The sequence below is a fragment of the Gorilla gorilla genome, chromosome 10, assembly GCF_029281585.2.
Source record: "Gorilla gorilla gorilla isolate KB3781 chromosome 10, NHGRI_mGorGor1-v2.1_pri, whole genome shotgun sequence".
Taxonomy (NCBI): domain Eukaryota; kingdom Metazoa; phylum Chordata; class Mammalia; order Primates; family Hominidae; genus Gorilla; species Gorilla gorilla.
In genome coordinates, this window is record NC_073234.2 from 109,601,026 (window position 1) to 109,626,068 (window position 25,043).

Here is a 25,043-nt window from a genome sequence, read left to right on the forward strand (position 1 = left end):
CTCCTGCCGCAGCCTCCCGAGTAGCTGGGATTACCGGTACGTGCTACCATGCCCGACTAATTTTTGTATTTTTAGTAGAGATGGGGTTTCACCATGTTGGCCAGGTTGGTCTCGAACTCCTGACCTCAGGTGATCCGCCTGTCTCAGCCTCCCAAATTGCCAGGATTACAGCCGTGAGCCACCACGCCCAGCCAGTTTTGTCTTTTTAAGATGCATGAAATAACAGTGCATGTCTGCACTGTTGGGAAAATTCCAGAAGAGGAGAAACGGATGATACAGGAGAGAGAAGGGTTGTGGAGTGTTGTCTTTCAGCAGGTGGAAGAAAATATGACTTGGTGTGCCAGTAGGGAGGCCAGCCTCAGACAGGAGCACTGGCCCCTCACCCTCAGTGGTAGGAGGGAAGGTAGGGACTCTGGGCCCAAGCATGGGGAGGTGGCAGAGGCCTGTGTGGTGTCTTCTCCTACTGCTCACATTATTTTCAGTGGCCTAAGGCCATTGAGAATGAGGTGAGGGAGGAAGCACTGGAGGTTTGAGGAGAAAAGAGAGAGAAGGAGTGGACTGGAAGACTGGGAGGGAGAATAGAATAGGGAAATATCAAGCTGTTGCCAGGCAGCATTAGGGCCCACTTGAGGTTGATGGTCCTGTGTTTGAAGTGAGAGCCGTAAGCATGGTTTTGTCTTTCTCAAGCTGCATTCAGCTTTGGTGGTATAGCTGTAGACTCAGAAAAGTTAGCTTTAGCCAGTTTGGGGGCTTTGCCAGAAAATACATCAAGAAAGGAGAGAGTGGCCAGGGAGCTGAGGGAGCATGTAAGGAATGGATGATGATATTGATATGGATGTTGATTCATATAATGATGGCACTTGGGCTCTAAGGAGGGAAGTAAGGACCTGATGGGGGTAGGGATGTGAAAAGGTGGCAGGGTCTGTGTTGGAAGTTGAAGTTGAGTTTAAAGATTGTTAGGGGCAGGCATGGTGACTCACGCCTATATTCCCAGCTTTTTGGGAGGCCAAAGCGGGTGGATCACTTGAGCCCAAGAGTTTGAGACCAGCCTGGGCAACATGGTAAAGACCCCATCTCTACAAAAAATATGAACATTAGCTGAGTGTGGTGGTATGTGCTTGTGGTCCCAGCTATTCGGGAGGTTAAGGTGGGAGGCTTGCTTGAGTCCCAGAGGCAGAAGTTGCAGTGAGCTGAGATCACACCTCTACTTTCCAGCTTGGTTGACAAAGTGAGACCCTGTCTCAAAAAAAAAAAAAAAAATTGTTGGAACTAGAGAATTGGTAAGAGGAATTATTGGACTGTGGGGGCTTGATATTGAGGTCATGGAGGGATGGAGTTATTGGCAATGACAGGGTCTGCCATATGATTGTCAAGATCATTGGCAGAGAGGGGTCAAGGAACTGAGGTGGTTACCAGAGTACTAAATGGCTCCATCATCTGTGTGGAAATCGCAGTCACCAAGAGAGTGAGGAGCTACATATTCAAGGAACGAAGGGAAGTGGCCAGGGCTGGGGTGGTCTGTAATGATCACAATGAGGAGGGACCTGGGGTGGTTTGAGCTGACAGCATGGGCTTCGAAGCTGGGGAGGAAGTGTTGGAAAGAGAGAAGAAGGATCTTCCAGAAGAGGCTGCAAGACACAAGTAGGACAGCTAGATGAGGGAGAGGAAGCAGCCAGGCCTTGAGAGGGGCCTGGGGAAGCTGTGGCCTCGAAGGAGAGCTGGTTTCAGTAATATTGAGAAGGGGAAAAGAACAATCAGAGAAGAGGTTGAAGACATGGGGGCTTCTGTTGATAACTGGCTGTGAGTTATAGTCTTTTGTTTGTTTTGAGACAGGGTCTCATCCTGTCACCCAGGCTGGAGTGCAGTGGTGCAATCACAGCTCACTAAAGCCTAGACCTCCCCAGGCTCAGGTGATCCTTCCACTGCAGTTTCCCAAGTAGTTGGGACCACAGGTGTGCACCACCATGCCCAGTTTTTTTTTGTATTTTGTAGAGACGGGGTTTCACCATGTTGCCCAGGCTGGTCTTGAACTCCTGGGCTCAAGCAATCCTCCTTCCTGGGCCTCCCAAAGTGTTAGAATTAGAGACGTGGGCCACCACGCCTGGCCAAAAGCCTGCTTCTGCTCTTGCTCCCTCACCCCTATCCCAGTGCGCTCCAAGAAGAGTGATTCATTTAAAATCCAAATCAGATTATGTCACTCCCCAGCTTAATACCCTCCCCTGGCTTTCCATCTTAGAACTCAGTCTGACTCCCTTGCTCCTAGGGCCTGCATACCAGGCTTTCCGTGATCTGGCCTTTCACCACTTCTCTGACCTCTCATGCCATTCTCTCCTTTGTTTACTTAACCCCAGACATCCTGATTTAAGACTATGCTAAGCATGTTCCTGCCCCAGGGCCTTTGCATGTGCTGTTTCCTCAGTCTACTGCATTCTTCCCCACATCTTTCTATGGCAGACTCTTTCTTGACTGTCTGGTCCTAGAGCACACATCTCTCTGCACCTGCCTACCCAGTCTTCAGTAGCCTCCCCTTACTCACAGTGACATTATTGTTTTATTTTCTTCATGGCCCATCACTATTAGGAATGACCTTACTTCTCTACCTCTCTTTATTGAAATGTGCTCAGAAAAACATAAGTTAAATGAATGAGATAGGCTGAGTGATTGGTCGACTCTACCAATAGCAGGTTAAGACTTGTGCCTTAAATCTTATAAGACATTCTGAAGTCATGGAGCGATGGCCCTTCACAGCCACGTCAGAAACCACTTGGTTTCAGACAGCCTGGGTTCTGGCCTACAATGAAATGAAACTGAGTCTCATATCTGTGACTCATGTGAAGCTCCCAGTACCATTCAAAATTAGGAATTCTAAAGGGGGATGTTTTCTTATAATGGTAGAGCATCCCACTGTGTTTGTTTTAAATGTCATGGATTTATTTAGAAAAATAATTTATTTTCTCTGTTGAGAAGGTTGAGTTTTCTTGCATACATGTCTAGAAAGTGGAATGGTGGGGAGAGGCAAGAAAACTATCTTCACTTCCTTTTGATCAGATGTTAAGAATAGGCATCCAGACTGGGCATGGTGGCTCACGCCTGTAATCCCAGCACTTTGGGAGGCTGAGGTAGGTGGATCACCTGAGATCAAGAGTTCAACACCAGCCTGGCCAGCATGGTGAAACCCTGTCTCTACTAAAAATACAAAAATTAGCCAGGTGTGGTGGTGCATGCCTGTAATCCCAGCAACACGGGAGGCTGAGGCAGTAGAATCACTTGAACCCAGGAGACGGAGGTTGCAGTGAGCCAAGATCCAGCCTGGGTGACAGAGTGAAACTCCATCTCAAAAAAAAAAAAAAAAAAAAAAAGGGAATAGGCATCTAGTATAAGTAGATAAAAAGCAATTAGATAAACAATGAGCTCTAAAAAGTCTAGTATTTTATTGTTGGAACCTCAGATCCAACCTGTGCTGAATTTGACTGTGTGGGTGGAAAGTGAATTTTTGCAGGCTGAATATCTTGGGTTTGGAAGCAGTTTCTCAGTTTCTCCCATATTGCAAAGCATAGCACATGTGTTCAGTTATGGATTTCCACAAAACTGGCAATCCCGAACCAATGAACGGGTGAGGTTCCAAAAGTTCATTTGCAAGTTTGTTTGGCATGCAGAATGCATTTTCCCATAGAAACAATGTCATAAATTAAGGATTGATTCCCAAGCCAGCCCATAAAATCCAAAATTATTTAATTTCAACAAATATTTATTGAACACCTAGTGAGAGCCTAATCTGGGGCATGAGATAGCTAGGTAGTATTGAGAGAAATCGGATGCCATTCTTGGCTTTAAGGAACTCGCATGCTAGCTGGGAAGGCAGACTTATCAATGGCCAACATTCATTCATTCAATCCTACATCCAATCACAAATATTTTTTCAGCACAACAATGTGCTAAGTCCTATGCTCTGTGCTCAGGATACAGTTCTTTCTTGTCTCTATAGAGCTTGCAATCTAATGGGGGATATAATATGTATCAGTTAGGTTTCTGATCTAGTAATCCTGTATAACAAACAACCCCCAAATCCTTAGTGGTCTAAAAGAGCAAACATTTATTTACATTTGTTTTTCTTGCTCATGGATCAGCCTGTCAGCTATGGGAAGAAGGGTGGGGTCAATGTCAAGCTGAAGGTTGAGTTCAGGTCTGTTTCCCATGTTTCTCATTCTGTACATGCTCTTCTTAAGGCACATAGAAGTAGCATGAGAGACCAAGCTAAACTAGACAACATGTTCTAAGCCCTGGCTGACATCATGCTGACCAATATTCCATTGATAAAGCAAGCTGCATGGCCAAGCCCAATATCCATGGAGTAGGGAAATATATTCCACCTACTCTAGTGGAAGATTCTGCAAAGTGACCTGGCAAAAATGTAGTGTGGGTGTGTTACTCTAGTACAGGATGGATTGAAGAATTGGGAACAATAATCCACTCTTATCAATAAGTAAAGGAGATAAATGAATAGAGTGTCATAAGGGCTAGCATGGGGGAAGTTTAGGGTTTCATGGGGGCACATAAAAATTATCTAACCCAAACTTAACAGGTCAATGAAGGCTTCCTGGAGGAAGGGATATCTAATCTGAACCTGAAGGGTAGGGGGATATCAGCTAGGTAAAGATGAGGCAGGGGAAGCTGGTGTAGGGATCAGGCTGTACAAAGGCCAGGAGAGCTTGGCCTGAAGTTCAGTGTGGACGAGCTTCACATTAAAGAATTTGAATTTTGTTGGGAGGACCTTGGGGAGCCATTGCAGGGTTTTAATTAAAAGTGCGACCAGATCAGGTGAGTGTTTTAGAACGAGAACTCTGGGGTGCAAGGTGGACCGGAGGGGACTGAGAAGAGCTGGCAGATCAGTTAGCAGGTGGCTGTAAACCAGTAAGAGACCAGGGACTGAATTAGAGCGATAGTAGTGGTGAGGGAAGGAAGTGGGTGGATTAGAGAGCTATTTGGAAGATAGAATTGACAGGGCTTAGTGATTAATTAGATTCCCCTTTGAGTCTGACACACTAAAAATAGGGCCATAAAATGAAAAATAAAATCTCAAGGTGGCCACTGTTTTTCTGGAAGATGTATCCTTTCTCCTTTGATCTCAGTCTTCATGAAGAAAACAAACAAGTGATACCCACGTGTACACTTGATTCTTCCTGTGTCCCAGGCACTGGGCTAGGCACCAGGTTAGACCCCAAAAGATGGGCACCTGAGTCAAATGTGGGAGGGCTTCTGAGAGACACCAGCGCTGAGTCTCAGAGTGTGCAGTGGGGTGAGTTATTGCATTGAAGCTGGTGTTGAGATTACAGAGGAAGGAGTGCAGGCATCTGGCTGGGGTGACCAGATGGACAGAGGTGTCGGTTACTGAGTAGGGAGTGTAGAAGGAGTGGCCTGTTTGGGCTGCATGGGAAACGCGGGGCGTGGACTTCCACACTGGCAACATGGGCAGGACAGCCTATGAGGACAGAGGAAAGGTCCTGTGTTTGTCTGTTTTTGCACTGCTATAATGAAATACCTGAGACTGGGTAATTTATAAAGAAAAGAGGTTAGTTGGCTCATGGTTCTGCTGGCTGTACAGGAAGCACGATACTGGCATCTGCTCAGCTTCTGGGGAGGCCTCAGGAAACTTACAATCATGGCAGAAGGTGAAGGGAAAGCAGGGCACGTCTTACATGGCTGGAACAGGAGGAAAGGGGGGTTGGGGAGGTGCCGCACACTTTTAAACAACCAGATCTCAAGAGAACTCACTTACCATCATGAAAACAGCACTGAGGAAATGGTGCTAAACCATTCATGAAGGACCCACCCCCATGATCCAATCACCTTTCTCCAGGCCCCACCTCCAACATTGAGGATTACAATTGAACATGAGATTTGGGTGGAGACACAGATCCAAACCATATCAGGTCCCAAATGCATTTTGCTTTGGATAGAATCTGGGCTTTGTGTGACCTGCCAGTTTATCTCTGCCACTTCTCCTCTTCTATAAAGTGGCATTTATAATTGGCCAGGTATTGCAAAAAAGTGCTGGGATTACAGGCATATAATCCTAGGATTACAGGCACTTTGGGAGGCCGAGTTGGGTGAATCACTTGAGCCCAGGAGTTCAAGACCAGCCTGGGCAACATGGTGAAACCCTGTCTCTACAAAAAATACAAAAATTAGCTGGGTGTGGTGGCGCATGCCTGTGGTCCCAGCTACTCTGGAGGCTGAGGTGGGAGGATCATTTGAACATAGGAGGTTGAGGCTTCAGTGAGCCGTGATTGTACCACTGCACTCCAGCCTTGGTGACAGAACGAGACCTTGTCTCAATAATAATAATAATAATAATAGTACCTGCCTCAGAGGTTTGCTGAGAGAATTAAATTCCATAACATACATCATTGTAGGCCCAGGGCCTGGCTCCTGGTAGGCAACGAAGTTGTGTCAACTGTCATTTGGTGGAAGCCCAAAGAGGCAGTCATTACTTATCCCTGAGGTTGGGAAAGGCTTCAACGAGGAGGTGGCCTTAAAATTGGCCTTGAAGCCTGGGTAGACCTTCACCAGGGGAAGAGTGGTCGGGAGGCATTTCAGGCAGAAGAATCAGCACAGTGAGAGGTCTGTGGACAGACTGGCAGATGGAGTTCTATGCATTGGCTCTAGAAGGAAGGAAGTGGGTGGAGATGCTGGGTGGGCTCTCAGGGTGGACCTTACTAGCGGGTGCTGGGAACTCATGACAGGGTTTTAAGCAGAGGCCTTCCAGCGCCATATTTGTGTTTTAAAAAGATTATCCCGCTGGCAATGTGGAAGATGAACCACGTTAATCCAAGTCTCTCCCGGCCTCCCACCCCACCCTTCCTGGGTCGCTTTCCTCTAGTGTGTTTTGTAAAGAGAGAGTTTATGTCACATCTCGTCCTGAGTCAGTTACTTGGTGGCTATTCTCCGAATTCATGTACCTCCCCACTGGGAGAGGTAGTACGTCTCCCAGTGCATCCATGGGGCCCCACTTGCTCTGGTTTTAGTGCCATGATGGAATCAGGGCTGGGTCCTCTTCAGAAAATGGGCCCTACAGGAAAGAGCACACTTGCATTCACCCTCCCAACACTTCATGCTCCACCCTGCACTGGGTACACACAGGTGGAGGCAAGGCCCCCAGGCATGCTGCTTATAAGGTATCTGTATGCGTCCTTCAATTATCTGTACAAATTTCACATCCACTCCATATTTTTCTACATGTTTCTTCCATGTTGACAGTTGCAAGACCTTCAAGCAGCCCCTGGTGGCTGTTTTTAGGTCTTCAGCTGCTGTTAGGCTGTTCCACGCATGAGATCGTGAAAGAGATCATTTCTCGCTCCGTCTAACAGCAGGGCCCTGTGGTCAGTCTTCCTATCAGACTTTCTGAAGGGTTGGGAGTAACAGAAGGGTATTTTTAACACATGAGATAAAACTGCCATCTGAATGCTAAACATATTTGTCCCCAACACCCCAGAGTAACAAATGAAAAGAATTACATGAGTTGCTTGTGGACACGTCCCAGCTCCTTTTTTTATCTTGCTCTCCTGTCTTGAGGGTTCTTCTCCAAGTGACACTCCTTCCTCAAGCCCCCCAGGCCTATCATTAACCTGCTGGGACCCTTCCCACCAGGACCGTGATTGCCCTGAAACTTGACCAGTATAATCCACGGTGCACAGTAATTTATGGCCATATTCTTCAGTAGCCTGAGTTAGTCTGTTCTGTCATCGTGAGAGGTGAGCTACATACAGCAGAGAGGGCCTGATAGGGCTTAGATGTTTTGTCTCCTCCAAATCTCATGTTGAAATGTGACCTCCAGTACTGGAGGTGGGCCTGCTGGGAGGGGTCGGGTCATGGGAACAGATCCCTCATGAATGGCTTGGTGCTGTCCTTGGCAAGAGTGAGCGAGTTCTCACTCTGAGTTCACAGGAGATCTGGTTGTTTAAGAGAGTGTGGCACCTGCGCCCTCACATTCTTGCTCCCACCCTAGCCGTGTGACACACCTGTTCTCCGTTCGCTTCCAGCATGATTGGAAGCTTCCTGAGCCCCTCACCAGGAGCAGACACTACCAATGCTTCCTGTACAGCCTGTAAAATCATGAGCCAATTAAACCCCTTTTCTTTATAAATTATCCAGTCTCAGGTATTTCTTCATAGCTATGCAAAAAATGGACTAACACAGGGTCACAGAAGGCTTTGCAGTAGAAAAGTCCAGATGGATGTGACTGTTCCTCATTCAGAAGGCGGCTGCAGTGCCCCTTCCACAGGGAGCCTGCCTCGAGTCCAGGCCTGGCCAGGAGACAGTGTGCATGGGTGGAGAAGAATATGCTTATCATACATTAGACACTACCTTGCACGTTCTGTGCCATGTTCCATTTAGTCCTCCTGGTACCCCATGAAGTAAGCACTATTACAATCCCCACTTCGTAGAGAACAGCCTTAGCTTTTGTATAGTTTCCCACAGCTGCAGAAACAAATTCCCACAAACTTGGCAGCTTAAAACAATATGCACTTGTGATCTTACAGTTCTGGAGGTCACAAGCCTGCAGTGGGTTTCACTGGGCTGAAACCAAAGCATTGACAGGGCTGTGCTCCTTCTGGAGGCCCTTCTTTGCCTTTTCCAGCTTTTGGAAGCAGCCAGCATTCCTTGGCTCATGGTCCCTTCCTGCATCTTCAAAACCAACAGTGTGGCATCATTAGATTACACTGGGCCCACCCAGATAATCCAGAATAATCTGCCCATTTTAAGATCCTCCACTTACTCACATCTGCAGAGTCCCCTTTGCCATGTCCTATGGTTTGAATGTATCCCCCAAAGTTCATGTATTGGACACTTAATCCCCAGTGCAACAGTTTTGAGAGGTGGAATCTTTCGGACGTGATTAGGTCATGAGGACTCTGTCCTCATGAATGGATTAATGACATTATCACAGGAGTGGGTTAGTTATTGCAGGAGTGGGTTACTTATCACAGGAGTGGGTTCCTGATAAAATGATACATTAGGCCCCCTTCTCTCTCTCTCTCTCTCTCTCTCTCTCTCTCTGTCTCTCTCTCCCTCATGCTTTCTTGCCCTTCCACCATGGAATGATGCAGCAAGAAGGCCCTCACAAGATGCAGGCCCCTTGACCCTGGACTGCCCAGTCTCTAGAACTGTAAAAAATAAATTTATTTTCTTTATAAATTTCCCAGTTAGTAGTATTCTGTAATAGCAACACAAAACGGACTGAGACACCATGTAAGGTGACACAGTCACACGTTCCAGGGATTAGGACCTGGATATCTTTGGGGGCCATTATTCTGCCTACCACTGGTTGTACAAGTAGTGGATTCAACTCTAGGCTTAGCTCTAGCTCCTAAGCCATTAGAGCAAAACAAAGAGACACAGGCAAGGGACATTATCCCTCATGGCAGTGGGTGGAGAGGGGAGAGCCTAGAGCAAATGGCCCTAATGGAGCATTTGTGATAACTGCTATGTATAAGAAAGACATGGCACTCAGGGCCCACCTGAGTCGGAGAAAACCCTCCATCTTGAAAGCTTAGGCAACCATGCATTCATTTAACAGGTATTTACTGAGTACCTGATATGTGTCAGTCACTGTCCTAAGCACTGGGATTCTAAGCACTAGCAGTGAGTAACACAGGTCAAAATCCCTCCACACGTATGTTCATTGCAGCACTATTCACATTAGCAAAGACTTTTGGGAATCAACTTTGATTCCCAAAGCTTTTGGTTTGATTTGGGAATCAACCCAAAAGCCCATCAATGATAGACTGGATAAAGAAAATGTGGTACATATGTGCCATGGAATGAAAAGGAATGAGCAGCCATGAAAAGGAATGAGATCATGTCCTTTTGGGGATGTGGATGGAGCTGGAAGCCATTATCCTCAGCAAACTAACGCAGGAACAGAAAACCAAATACCGCATGTTCTCACTTATAGGTGGGAGGTGAACAATGAGAACACATGGACACAGGGAGGGGACAACACACATAGGCCCCTGTCAGGGGGTAGAGTCGGGGGAGGGAAAGCATTAGCATAAACAGCTAATGCAAGCTGGGCTTAATACCTAGTTGATGAGTTGATAGGTGCAGCAAACCACCCTGGCACACATTTGCCTATGTAACAAACCTACACATCCTGCACATGTACCCTGGAACTTAAAATGAAAATAAAAATTGAAAAAAAAAATCCCTGCCCTCATGGAGTTCCCTCTAGTGAGGTGTTATAGTATCCCAAGGCTGCCATAACAAATTACTACCAACACAAATTTATCCTCTCCCAGTTCTGGAGGCCAGAAGTCTGAAATCAAGGTGTCAGCAGAGCTGGGCTCCCTCTGGAGGCTATAGGGGCAAATCCTTCCTCACCTCTCCCAGCTCCTGGTGACTCCTGGTGTTTCTTGGCTTGGGGTAGGATAACCATCTCTGCCTTGGTCTTCACATGACCTTCTTCTGTGTGTCCAAATCTCGCTCTCCTTTCTCCTAGAAAATTCCCATTCACTGGGACACCCTAAATCCAGGATGATTTCATCTCGACATCCTTAACTCTTTACATCTACAAAGACCCTATTTCTACATAAGGTCACGTTCTGAGGTTCTGATGGGCACGAATTTGGGGGAACACTCTTTAACGCACAACATGAGGGAAGATGGACAGTGTGAAAATAAATGAGGAAAGAGAGAACATGTCACAGAGTAAACAGGGCTGTGAAGGAAAATAAAGCAGAAAAAGGAAACGGGGAGCGCTAGTTGGAGGCAGGGGGCGCTAAATTTAAATGGGAGCCCTGGAAGGCCTCAGTGAGAAGGGGCATCTGAGCCAAGACCCGAAGGGACCCACTCAGTTTGGGGGCTATCCGCCTTCATAGGCTATTGCACTATTGAGTGGAATGGCCGACAATTTGAGACAGAAGAGCCTTCCTCCTTTCCTTCCAATCCGGGATGTGTCCTTGTGCAGATCTCAAGCTTGACGTCTGTGCGGTGACACTTCTTTATGGTCCAGTGAGGCTCCAATGACAGCAATAATGATAATAATGGAATTGGGGATGGCCCCTCCTTCTCGTGTGAGGACCCCATTGTACCGACTAATTGTGTAGAAGCAAGTAGGACAACTGTCTGTGGGGTGGAAGCGGTGGGGAGCAAAGAGGAATATGTTCTTTGGGCCTCAGGGAATTACTGAATTACCGTTGTGTGGGCTGAATCCATGCATCTGGGTTACTGCGAATGCTGGAAGCGATTTGGGGGGCTTTCCAACACCGGAAGGGGTCTGGGAGTCAACCTGTGTCCTGTGGGTTCTCCACCTCCTTTTTCAGCTGTGAGAGGAGCTATGAGTTCTATGTATTTCAAAGCAGAAGGCAAAGAGGGGATAAGGGGCACCTCTCCACCCTTGGTGTCCCAGACAGTTGGCACTGGGAAAGTGCTCACCATGCTCAGAAGCCAGGCTTTTTTGTTTGTTTGTTTGGTTGGTTGGTTGGTTTTTTTAGATGGAGTCTCATTCTGTTGTCAGGCTGGAGTGCAATGGCACAATCTCGGCTCACTGCAACCTCCACCTCCCAGGTTCAAGTGATTCTTCTGCCTCAGCCTCCTGAGAAGCTGGGACTACAGGCGCATGCCACCATGCTCACCTAATTTTTGTATTTTTAGTAGAGACGGGGTTTCACCATGTTGGCCAGTATGGTCTCGATCTCTTGACCTCGTGATCCCCCTACCTTGGCCTCCCAAATTGCTGGGATTATAGGCGTGAGCCACCATGCCCAGCCAGGTTTGTTTTTTGTTTAGTGGAGCTAGTAACTGACGTTCTCGGACCTCAGCCTCCGTGCTACTTACCTGCACCATCTCTAATGGATGCTCTCTGACTTCCAACAAGCACCATTAAGAACATCCCTTTTAGTAAATATATGTTGTAATGGAATAGATTTTTTTTGAAATGACCTTATCTCAGGCAGCATGCACTTTCATAAGAATGTATTGATTGGCCTTTAAATATTCCTCAAATGTTTTCACTTGTCTCTGTGACCTAATATTTGTCCTGTTCCCAGCATCTCCTCCATATCCAAACACAATGTTCAGGTCTTCATGCGAAGCCTTCCTGCCAGTCTTTTGTTTTTTGCTTTTGAAACATTTTGATGCTTTTATTCTGCTATATGGAGGGTGCACTGTTTCTGATAGGCCAAATGTGGGATTTGATATTGCTTTCAGGAGGATCGGGTTTTAATATCATTGCCACCTGTTTAGTGGTGGAGAAACTGAGGCCCACAGAGGCTAAGGAATGTGGCCCCCAGTTACACAGGGAGTATATGGGAGAGCAGCTTTGAACCCAGACCCTTCTGACTCAAGAGGTGTCATTTTCCCATTTTTATTTCCATGCTGCTGTTTTTTTAAATGGCTCCCCTAAATTATTTAGTTCATGGTTTGCATTTGGAAATAAACACCAACTTTTAGTACGCTCATCGCCCACAAAAGAACCACATGGAGCAAAGGCCACAAACCCATTTTGTGTGAGTGTTTCAGTCTGCAAATGTGTTTTTTGTGTGCTAAATAGCTCAAAGTTTCAAGACAAAGGCTGTTTTTCCACCACGCCAGTGAACAGGCCAACCTAGTGAACAAAAATCAATGAAATGACTTCTGCTGGTATCACTGAAACACAGACAAGAATTTAGCCATTTTAAAATTTCCTTCTTAATCCAATTCAGCTACCTTTTGTTGAATCCCAGCCATGGGCCAAGTCCTGTACTAGGCCCTGGGGGAAACAAAGATGAATGAGGGTCTACTCTGATGAAGCTCACAGGTGAGTGTGGGAATAATTTCAATACACTGTGCAAAATGCTGTAATAGCTGGTACTCAAGGTATGAAAGGACTCCAAAGAACCCTTTAATATTAAGGAGGAAAGAGAGTTGTGATTAAGAATCCCCCAAGAAGCCTCGAATTGTGTCTGCCTCCTTACATAGAAAAAGCATGTTGGGCATTGAGCTGGTGTGTGAGCAATGCCAAAGGGCATCTGGTCAACCTCATTGCCCAAATCCCTTTCTCATCACTACCATTTTGTCTTTGGCTTATGTCATCCAATTTTTTGCCTAAATTTTCTGTTCCATTTTCCCATATAATATAATAATAATAACAAATATTTATTGAGGCATAATTGTAAACTCTTAGAACAGGTGTACATTTTTCTCCCAACTTCATCAGGTGAAAACTATTATTTGCATTTCTGCAGATGGAGAGCCTGAAACACAGAGAGGGCACATGTCTTGCTTGAGGTCACCAGCTTGTAAGTGGCACAACCACTATCCTCCTTCCTTCACTAAGTTCTAGCCAAGCTGGTCTATTTTATCAGTTCCTTGCAGAGACCATGCTTTAAGTGCACTCAGATACTTTGCACATGCTGTTCCTTCTGCCTGGACTGCTCTTCCCACTACTTTTTTTTTTTTTTTTTTTTGAGACAGAGTCTTGCTCTGTCACCCAGGCTGGAGTGCAGTGGCATGATCTCGACTCACTGCAAGCTCTGCCTCCAGTTCAAGCAATTCTTGTGCCTCAGCTTCCCAAGTAGCTGGGATTACAGGAATGCACCACCTCGCCCAGCTAATTTTTTGTATTTTTATTAGAGACAGGATTTCACCAGGTTGGCCAGGATGGTCTTGAGCTCCTGGCCTCAAGTGATCTGGCCTCCCAAAGTGCTGGGACTACAGGCATAAGCCACTAGCACCGGCCTCTTCCTACTACTCTTGACCCGACTACATGGTTCTCACCCTTGAATGCTTAGCTGAAATGCCATCTTTCTTCACTAGCCTGTCTAAAGTGGGTTCCTTTCTACTATATCTTTGGTTTCTGCAGAAGACGTACCTCAGTTTGAAATTATTTTAAATGATTGTCTGTTTATTTGGTTTTTGTGTGTGTGCCTCTCTGGACTGTAAGCTCAATAAGAGAAGGAACTTAACTGGCTTATCCATGGAAGTGTCTACAGTGCCTAGTGGAGTGTTTGCCATCCAATGGGCTCTCAGTTAATATTTGTAGAATGAATGCCAGGTATGGTCCTAGGCCCTGAGGGTGCAAAGGTGAATAAGGTGGGCCTTTCCCTTTGGGGGATTTACAGTGTAGCTGGAGAGACAGGCAGGCAATCAGCAACTAACGCAGTATGCTGTGTAGAGTAGGAGCATGTGTAAATGTCATGGAGACACAGAGGAGGGAGTGACTGCTTTGCCTGGAGTCTGAGCAAACATCATAGAGGAGGACACTGAAATAGCCCTTGAACAAGGAACGTGATTTCACCAAGTGTTGCAGGCCCAGGCGCGTTCAGGGCAGTGAGGATGGCACACGCTCGGGAGGGCCTGGCCTGTTTGCCCTGTATGTGTTTATCAAATGCCTGCTCTCCACGAGGCACTATGGAATAGATATCAGGGATGGGTGTTTTTAAGAGCTTGCAGTCTAGATAGAGAGACAGACTCATCAAACAAACTTACCTGGGGATGAGTTTGAAGAGGAAAGCAGGGGCCAGATCACAGTGATGGGGTCAGAGATGGGCATGGAAACATGTATTGCAGGCTGAGGTGCTGAAAGGCATGTAGACAGGAGAGTCTGGTATGGGAGAAAGGGTGTCATGAGAGATTTTTAAGCAGGGAGTAACATCATCAGCTCTGTGCGTAAGAGTAACCCAGATGTTGATGTGGAGGTTGATGAGAGGAACAGGAAGTGGGAAGGGGGAGACCTCATTTGGCTGCTGCAGGAACCCAGGTGAGAGGTGGGGGGTAAGCATGGGTTGTAGAGGATGCTTAGAATTAGTTTGGGTACAAGAGTTACCCAAACTAGCCAAAATAGGCACAAAGTTTTGTAATTTGATCCGCCATGAGGATTATTGCTCATTAAACCAGACCAGGTAGTGGTTCCCAACATGTGTGACTAGAATTTCTCATCCCTCAGAACATCCTTCGACAAAAAAGCTGGAAGATGGTACATCATTCATTCTTGTCTCAGAAAGTTACAAAGCACAGTGGCATCGACAAGGCTCTGAGAAGTCCTGCAGCAGAGAGACTTGTTTAATTTTATTTAACTAGTGTTTCCCAAGCTTCTTGGCAATAGAACCCTACTTTAATATTAACACCCAAAACAAATCCAGGAACACAGTTTGAAAAATGCTGAGAAATTGAGTAAAACTTGTATTTTCCTATATGGCCATGTCTTGGAAGAATCTACTTGCTATTATGCTGGCATTTGTGATGTCGCTACCCTGGAAGCCTTTAAAATTTTTGAGCAATTAGGTGTAGTAGTAAGAGATAGATGCCAGTGCCAGACACCATGCTAACTAACCTCTCTGCACCTCCGTTTCTCAACCTCTGACATGGAGGTGGTAACAATAGCACCTACTTCATGGGCTGGTTGTGAGGATTACTGTGTTAATTCCCAGAAGTCCCCAGAAACAGTGCCTGGCCTATGGGTACTAGGAAGGTGCTATGGTTTGAAAATGTCACCTAAAAAGCGTGTGTTGGGAATTTAATCCCCAATGCAACTCTGTTGAAAGGTGGGACCTAGTGAGAGGTGTTTAGGTCATGAGGGCTCTGCCTTTGTGAATGGATTAATGCCAATCATAGAAGGGCTTCAGGCTGCAAATTCAGTCTCTTTCTCTTGTTCACATGCGCATGCCTTCACTCTCTCTTGCTCTTCCACCTCCTGCCGTGGGATGATGCAGCAATAAGGCCCTCGCCAGATGCAGGCCCCTCGACCTTGGACTCTCCAGCCTCCAGAACTGTAAAAAATAAATTTCTTGTCTTTATAAATTACCCAGTCTGTGGTATTCTATTATAGCAACACAAAACAGACTAAGACAGATGGGCTCAGTCACTATTAGCTATTCTGAGAGGCAATATAGGTAGCTGATGAGACCACAGGCTTTGAGGCTACACTGCCTGACTTAGTAGGTCAGCTCCTCTGCTTACTATCCCTGTGACCTTAGGAAAGCAATATGGAACCAGCTATGCCTCAGTTTCCCACATCTGTGAAGCAGGGACAATTATTGCAGCTACTTAGAGGTTTGTTGTGAATAATAAATGAATCAAATCATGTGAAAAGACATTGCCTGGCATGTTAGATGTTTTTGCTTAAAAAAATCTTCTAATTGTCTCTGTTATTAGCATAATTTTATCATGTAGATTGACTTTCAGCTTCAGTGATGAAGATCCAATTTTTGAGCTTTCCCAGCAAGTTATTTTGGTCTTATGTTTCGGCATTCCCCTCTTAAAGAGTCTGGAGGCCTTTCATTTGAAGTTTAGTTTGTCACAGACTTCCTATTCTCGTCCATTCAGTAGACTTTGGTTTCCTCATCTCATGGACTGGCAATTGTAAAGAAAGTCCCCCGATTCTGGAGACCACCTGGCCCCTCCACTGGGCTCTGTGCCTTCCCTAAAAATGCAGACATCTGTTTCAAATCACTTAGCAAAAGACCTTGGGATGCTCTTATAGCAAAGCCCTCCCCCAGCATGGATGCAGTCTCTTGTTTCCTGGGAGAGAGAGAAGCTGGATTGTTTCCTTGTTAAAAGTTTTCTGATATTATATCAGTGTAGAATATTTGGAACAGTTCACACTAACCCCCACATTCAAGCCACTTACCTGATATGTAGTTATCAGATTCCTTCAGGGACTGTCTGCTCTTGGTGAACAATTAGATTAGAGGATGCTGATGAAATTTGAGTGGCAGGAAGTAGAAGTTACATTTCTGAGTTCAGAGTTTCTATTTCAAGGTTGAGTAAGTGGTAAATTTTTACTGCAAGATTCTAGCCTAACAGAGTCGGCTTCTCAAGGTCCCCCAGCCCAGCCCATGGGTATTTCACCTGGTTGGAAACTTCAGCTCCTTTTCAGAGGTGGGCCTCCCTGTTCTTTATGTTGGCATGAAAACAATTAATAATTTAAGCCATGCCCATTAAAAAAATAGAAATGCTGTATAAATACAATACTGTAATAATAAATTTAAAAGTCAATCCAGCTGGGCACTGTTCCCAGACTACCAGCTGAGCAGAAACACAAATAAGTAAAGAAGAAAACTGCTATATAATGCAAATGGCTGCAATCTCATTGTTTTCTGCTATTCTTTATTGCAAATATATAGTAGTAAAGTTACATTATGGATAAGTAGGTTTTGTGGGCTAACCTGGAAACCTAATCACTGTTTATAACATTATTTCTATGGGAGAAAAATGCATTTTATATTAGAAACAGATGGTTTGCAAGAAAAACTTTTTGGGAGTAGAATGGATTTCTAAGTCCAGGGCCACCTGAAATTTTAACCTCTTGCTAGTTGTGTGGTTGTGTTGTATTCACAGCTGGTGATAGAGGAAACTTAGAGGCCTTTCAGAATCCCCACTTCTGCGTTCTCCCCCAAATCCTTGCTAACCTCTTCATCCTACAGTCTCTGCCTTACCTTCTGTCTTCTCTGTTTCTGGGGTCCCCATCCCTGTGTCTTCATCCTGGCCCAGCTCCACCCTGCAACCACTGGTTGAGGTCCCAGGAAGCCAGGAGGAACTATGAATGTCCTCTATTAAGTGGTGGTTAGGATCTATAGGAAGGCATGAAGCCAGGGGGCCAAGTTTGTGGGCTCTGAAATCAGACTTCTGCCACTTGGCAGCTGTGTGGCCTTGATATGTTACTGTACTTCTCTGAGCTTCTGTTTCATCCGTAAAGAGTGAGGTTGTTGTGAGAACTAACTGCAAACACTCCCATCAGTGCCTGGCACACAGTAATGTTCCCTCCATGCCAGTCTGTGGTGGGGCAATTATTCAGGGATATTATGGGTTACACATATTTCTATGAACCCAGGAAGCAAACCCACTGTATAGAAGGACTTTCTAAGTTTCAAACAGTGAACTTAGAAACAAGTGTCTGGGACCTTCCTGTTTATGACTTGGGGCCGGAGTAGGTTTGGAACTTTTTTTTTTAAATCTGTTGGGGGTGAGGGAGGGGGTGGTTACATACTTACATAGTTGAATGCCAATATCAAACTCTAGTATTATCTCGAATACATTAAGCTCTACAGCAGATTTTATAGCAAACTAACAAGAACAGCTTTCTTAAATAGTTTCATTGACTGAATTGTTTCTACATACAGTGTTTTTCACATAAGGGAAGTCTTTTTAAATTAACTTTTTGGTTTGGGGGATTTTTTTTTTTTTTCTTCAGGCAATCTTTTCTTTGCATTTGGGCAGGTTCTGTATTCTAATTTGCAAATAGGCTTGTGTCTGCCTGCAGGCTTTATCATGAAAGTATTAGCTCTAAGTGGAAATAAGGACTAGAAAAATAAAATACTGACTGGGAGTCTGAGGACTTTGGGATAGATCCTCGGTAGAGGATGGAGCAAAAGTAATAGTAAGTCAAGAAAGCAAACATATCTCTACCAGTTTCCCTAGAATATGTCCATTCTTATCCAAATCCAATTTTCCTCCTATTCTTGGCCTGAAGAAATTGAAATGAAGCCATTAAGATATCGGCCTATCTGAGAGTGCATCACTGAAGAATCAGCCTCACTAAGAGTCCTGTGTGACAATGAGATTTTAATTTAATTAGGGCAGTGGCTCAAGTGTTTATGCACTTGACCGTTGCTCTTGTTGATACGCAGGAATTAGAGTGATAGCTTTCAAAAGGAATTATTTCAGAGTAACTAGCTTTGTTTACTAAAATATGGGAGCTATAAGATCTGCTCTGTAAGAAATGTAAATGTATGAGTAATATGCTGTCATGAAGATTTTATAATCTGCAGTATTTGAGAAGTAATAAGATACTGTTGTTGGCTGGCCATCTGGTTATACATACTTGGTGTCATGGGTTGCTTTTTATTTTTTCATTTTTCATTTGTACTGGTGAGAGGCAAAGAATAGGAGTTCAGAGGTGGTGGGTTGTTTTTTTATATATATATAAAAACAAGGAATTTATGTTTAGTTGCTTAACATGGTTAGATTTTGTTTTTGCCTTATGCAGAATAAAAAATGGAAGGTTCATTTTGTACTCTCTTTTCCCTTTTTTCTTCAAAAATAAAATGGAAACCTCACCCCCTAATTTGTCCCCAGATTTAAACTTTTTGCTTGTTTTAAAAATAGTCTCTTTGGCATAAGGAGGAGTCAGACATGAATTAAAACTCGAGAAAGAAAAATCAGCAACGGAAAAGACCTATAGAGATTTCATATTTCATCCTTTCATTCAAAAATATTTATTGAAACCCTAGTATTTGCATATCATGCTGCCAGACACTGAGGGATTTGCTAAAGAAATATTAAAGACCTTCTCCCTTCTTTGAGGAGCTTAGAGCTTACTTGGGGAGAACTGAGATAGACTTATGAAACAGTTAAGTTGTAATTCAAGGCAGCATATGATTAAATACCGAAATATGTACTCCCGACAAGAAATGCTATAGGAGTTCAGAAAAGGGAGTGATAACTCAGTGGCACTACTGTTTTCTGCCTACAAATTGGCAAATTGTGGCACTATTTGTATGAAATATTTTACACTTGTTTTTTTGGCAGCCTTAGGCTTTGACTCCCAGGCAGCATTAAGAGCCAACAAAAATATTTGTACTCCAGTCTCTTCGGAATTGGCTTATTTTTTTTTTCTTATAGGCAGAGGAAGTGCCTTACACAAACCGGAGTGCCCATGAGAGGCAGGGAGTTTTTGACAGTCATGATCTATTTCAGATACAACCGAAAGAACCAGCTTCGTCATTCTGTTTTTCAATCCAGCAGTGCTTGTCTCTCCGTTGCAAACTCTCTCTGACATTGACAGGCGGTTTAATTTGAACTTAATGTCCTTGACGGACAAGCTAGCCATCAAGGGTCAGATAAATTTATGGCTTTGGAGAATTGCCGATGAAAATCCCCGTGGTTATAATGTTGGAGAAGAAACTGACACAGATGTAGTGGGAGGTGGAACACAGATGTGCTTATTGGGAGCAGGGTTCCCCAAATGTCAGAAGCCGGTGACATGCTAAAGGTATTGTGCTTGGGGATGACGTTTAGTGAAACTCACTGACTTCCTGTTCTATTTTTGCCATATTCAAATTAACACAGAGCTCAAAGATGAAGCCATGAGGCCTAAATTCTTAAGAATTGAAAGAGAGAGAGAGTAGAGAAAGGAGAAAAAATAAAACCTTTAGGAAGCCAAATACACTATTTGGGCCCATCCATTCCTCATTCCGCTCAGATCCCCTCTGGGACTCCCCGTAGCTGAATGTGGTCATCATTTGGTTGCTTTTCAATCTCATGATTCATGTGTTTTCAGTTTCTTTTAAAAATTCACCATCACTGGTTTACCACCCCTGCATTTTAATCTTCAGCCTTGAGGAGGTGTAGTACTAGAAATATTTCGTTCTTTCCTTGACACTATTCAATGGAATATCTGTGGTGTCCAACACCCTTTGGCGATAACGTGCTGTTGGTATTTGTTCTTCTTGCCAGGTTGGTGCCCCGTCTGGTGAGGCAAGGGTTCCCAAGTTAGTGTGACCTAGAGTGACTGACACATCAAGCAAGCCAGTGATCTCACCACTCAGCTTCTGAGCATCTCTTTATCAAAGTAGTTGGCCCTGGCCACAGCTTAAGACTTATCTGGGTCATCCTCTGAGCTGGCTGACTTGGGAAAATGGCCCTGGAAAAATGTTTCACCTATATCTTTTGATATAATTTGGTATCTGTCTAAATAAATGGTATGTAGCAGATGGTTATGGAATGTCTTATCAAATTCTTAGGCAGACTCTGCCCTTGAAATTTTTCTATTTAATTATCATACTGCAAAGCACAAAATAGTAACTTTGTTATTATTTTTAAACAAAATCAAGTTACACAATAGGTTGATATTCTGAGAATGAATAGCAAACCTAAAATTTATACAATATGTGAACTCTTCCTTGAGCTGTTCTTTGCTAGGCATTTCTAAAAGGGAGCTCCTTATTTCAGAATCCATGGGAGGATGTGTTTCGGATATATTTGGCGATGTCATCTTGAGAGATGGCTCAGGAGTCGAAGTTCACCATGTTGTCTACATTTGTTCTTTGCTCCCAGACATGATGGAAAAAAATGCTCTGCTGTTTTCTTGTTGCTTTTCATGGTTTTAGCATCATGTTCCTATTCTCGCTCAAATCAATAATCCACTGTACAAAGTCTGGCATTTTGTACTGAAGCCAAGTATAAGAAAGTTTTAACTAATGCACGTATGGGGTCGCTGTTTTAACTAACACACGTATGGGGTCGCTGTTTTGTTGCCTCATTTTTTTAGGTGCACTTTTCAAGGAGATTGTGTACATTCAGAGAACTTAGAAAACTGGCTGGATATTTCGTCTGGAGCAAAAAAGTGCCCTAAAATTCAGATAATTCGAAGCAGTAGAGAAAAGGTAAGAGGAAAGATTTTAATTTGTCCTCGTTGTATTGTCTCATTTTGCACAGCGGATGCTAAATTTCTTCTGTGTGTAAAATATCCATTAGCAATCAAACATGCTTAGTGATAGCACTCCATTCATTTAGCACTCATTGATGAATATTGAGTGCCCACCAGATGCCATCCACTCTGCAAGGTGCTGGGGATACAGCGGTAACCAAGTCACATCATGGGCCTGCTCTCATGGAGTTTGTCATCTTGTGGAGCTGAAGATGACCCTCAATGGTTGAACTGGAAGAAAAGTTGGACTTCTAATGTTGTAGAAATACATATTGCTTTTGAAAATAGAGAAAAAAGAAGTTCAGATTCATGGTCAGCGAGATACCTTAAAGGTGGCTTAATTGCAGAATTTTGTTTAGTGTAATGGTCCCTTATCCTAATGTGTTGAGGCTTCCCCAGTAACCATCTTATGAACATAGCTTCCAACAGTCTTGGTAGAGATGGAGAGAAGACCAACATGGGCAGTGACTATTACAAGTGAGGTCCTTTGGAAAGCCAGTGGGCCCTTGCTATGGCAGCACCACTCTTGACAACACATCAGTCCTGTCATTGGATGAGAGAAGGGAGCAAGAAGCATACTTAAGCATTTTCAAATGCACATGCCAACCGTGCCCTACGGAAAAAGGGAATTCCTGCCTTGCAGTCTCAGTGGTGCTATAAGGGGGCATTTTCTCCCTAATGACGGCTCTTGTGTTATGAATAATTGTACAGAGTCCTCTGTTATGAATAACTGTACAGCAGCCAGCTGACCTGTCTGTTGAGCTCACTGTGTTCTGTTTGAATGCCATATTAACAAGGAAATGGGCCACTTTCTCTTTTCCCTTACACTTTGCCATTTCAGAGAAATAGCAAGAACTTTACCACTTACGATGATTTAACATTTAATAAAGGAGAGCCAAAGTATTTAATGAGTGATAAATAATAAAATAATCAAGATTTTAAGTCGTAACTGATCAGAACTAACAGATTTAAAGTTATTTGGCTGTTGTCACTTTCTGTTGTCTTCCTGGAGAAAAAAAATAATAATAATAACTTTCATACAAACTTCTACCAGTCCTGAATCAGAGTGAATAGATTTGGTGGAAAAGATTCTTAGCCATCTAAACATAGGTATATCCAAATTCTAATTTCTCTCATCAGTCTGAAAACTAGCCAAATTTGGCGCTAATAGAGAATAGTAGAAAGTAGAATACCATAATCCTTGAATATACCCAGGACTCTGATAAGTGGTTAAAATTCTGGAAGATTTTTTTTCTTATGTCATTTATAAAAATTTAAGGATAATACTTCAGCTAAATGTAGTGGGAGGAAGTAGCTTGTTCATTAAATACAAAGTGCTGCTTATACAACTTCCTTACCTAGCTAGGGGCTCACTATTACAAATTAATCACTGTTTATATCTGGTCTGGTACATTTCAAAACTGCTTACCACCCAAACAACCACTGGTGTTTTCTTCCTCGCCCTAAGTCCCACTGTGGTTTACCCTAATCTTCCCAGAGACTTCCCACACAGCCACTACCTCGCTCTCTCCAGCTCACCACCACTCTCAAAGAAGATAAGAAGTTCGTAATTTGACTAAAGCTATCCTTTGAAACCAACTTCGGACTAATTATTTTAATAGTGTTGATAAGCCATCTGATTCTATCTCTTGATCACATTATTTCAAAATATTTCCTACCCTATTGCCACCTTTGGCTTACCTGAAAATCTCAGATCTTTGTTTAAATAAACCTGACCCTGACCTATGGAGACGGCAGTCTAGGGTCGTGTTCAGTTCCACCTATTAGCTCTATTCAAAGGCTATTTGCTACCTGCCTATCATATGCCTAGTAACATTTAGTCACTTTGTAGGCAGAGAAAAACCTCCATATAATAAGAACCTCTGTTCACAGAAGCTTTCTTTCTTTCCACAAAACAATTAAAAGACAGTATATCCTCATACTCACTATGGGATCAGCATTAAAAAGAAATAATTAGAGCAATTCCAGTTGTCCTGGAGGGATTTCTGTGAGGTTTTGTTGAGTAAAAACAGCAAGATGCATAAAAGCGTTCCTAGCATGATCTTATATTGATCAAAAAATGCCCCTGTATATGTTTATGTATATATGTCTCTATATGATTATTTGAGCATGGGCAAAAATATAGAAGAATTCAAACAAGGTTGTAAACATGGGCTCCCCTGGTGGAATGACTGATGTGGTGGAGAACGAAAGCAGAGACATGTAATAAAAATAGAAAAGACACAGAAATAAAATTATTATTGTTATTATTTATTATACTTTAAGTTCTAGGGTACATGTGCACAATGTGCAGTTTTGTTACATAGGTATACATGTGCCATGTTGGTTTGCTGCACCCATCAGCTTGTCATTTACATTAGGTATTTCTCCTAATGTTATCCCTCCCCCAGCCCACCACCCCCCGGCAGGCCCCGGTGTGTAAGGTTCCCCACCCTGTGTCCAAGTGATCTCATTGTTCAGTTCCCACCTGTGAGTGAGAACATGTGGTGTTTGGTTTTCTGTCTTTGTGATAGTTTGCTGAGAATGATGGTTTCCAGTTTCATCCATGGCCCTGCAAAGGACATGAACTCATCTTTTTTATGGCTGCATAGTATTCCATGGTGTATAGGTGCCACATTTTCTTTTCTTTTCTTTTCTTTTTTTTTTTTTTTGAGATGGAGTCTCGCTCTGTCGCCCAGGCTGGAGTGCAGTGGCGCGATCTCAGCTCACTGCAATCTCCGCCTCCCGGGTTCATGCCATTCTCCTGCCTCAGCCTCCCAAGTAGCTGGGACTACAGGTGCCCACCACTACACCCGGCTAATTTTTGTATTTTTAGTAGAGACGGGGTTTCACCATGTTGGCCAAGATGGTCTCGATCTCCTGACCTCGTGATCTGCCTGCCTTGGCCTCCCAAAGTGCTGGGATTACAGGCGTGAGCCACCATGCCCGGCCTACGTGCCACATTTCCTTAATCCAGTCTATCATGGATGGACATTTGGGTTGGTTCCAAGTCTTTGCTATGGTGAATAGTGCTGCAATATACTTACATGTGCATGTGTCTTTATAGTAGCATGATTTATAATCCTTTGGGTATATATCCAGTAATGGGATTTGCTGGGTCAAATGATATTTGTAGTTCTAGATCCTTGAGGGATCGCCACACTGTCTTCCACAATGGTTGAACTAGTTTACACTCCCACCAACAGTGTAAAAGTGTTCCTGTTTCTCCACATCCTCTTCAGCATCTGTTTTTTCCTGACTTTTTAATGATCGCCATTCTAACTGGTGTGAGATGGTATCTCATTGTGGTTTTGATTTGCATTTCTTTAATGACCAGTGATGATGAGCATTTTTGCTTATGTCTGTTGGCTGCATAAATGTCTTCTTTTGAGAAGTGCCTGTTCATATCCTTTGCCTACTTTTTGATGGGGTTGTTTGTTTTTTCTTGTAAATGTGTTTGAGTTCTTTGTAGATTCTGGATGTTAGCCCTTTGTCAGCTGGGTAGATTGCAAAAATTTTCTCCTGTTCTGTAGGTTGCCTTTTCACTCTGATGGTAGTTTCTTTTGCCGTGCAGAAGCTCTTTAGTTTAATTAGATCCCATTTGTCTGTTTTGGCTTTTGTTGCCATTGCTTTTGGT

At 43.9% G+C, this 25,043-nt stretch overlaps 1 protein-coding gene across 1 annotated transcript in view; it reads left to right on the forward strand.

Moving 5' to 3' along the window:
- Nucleotides 1–25,043, forward strand: part of PLXNC1 (plexin C1) — a 159,641-nt gene that overhangs the window by 39,917 nt on the left and 94,681 nt on the right. The window contains exon 5 of the mRNA XM_004053688.5: nt 21,248–21,362. Coding sequence (XP_004053736.3) covers nt 21,248–21,362 — 115 coding nt within the window. The remainder of the gene's footprint in view (nt 1–21,247; nt 21,363–25,043) is intronic.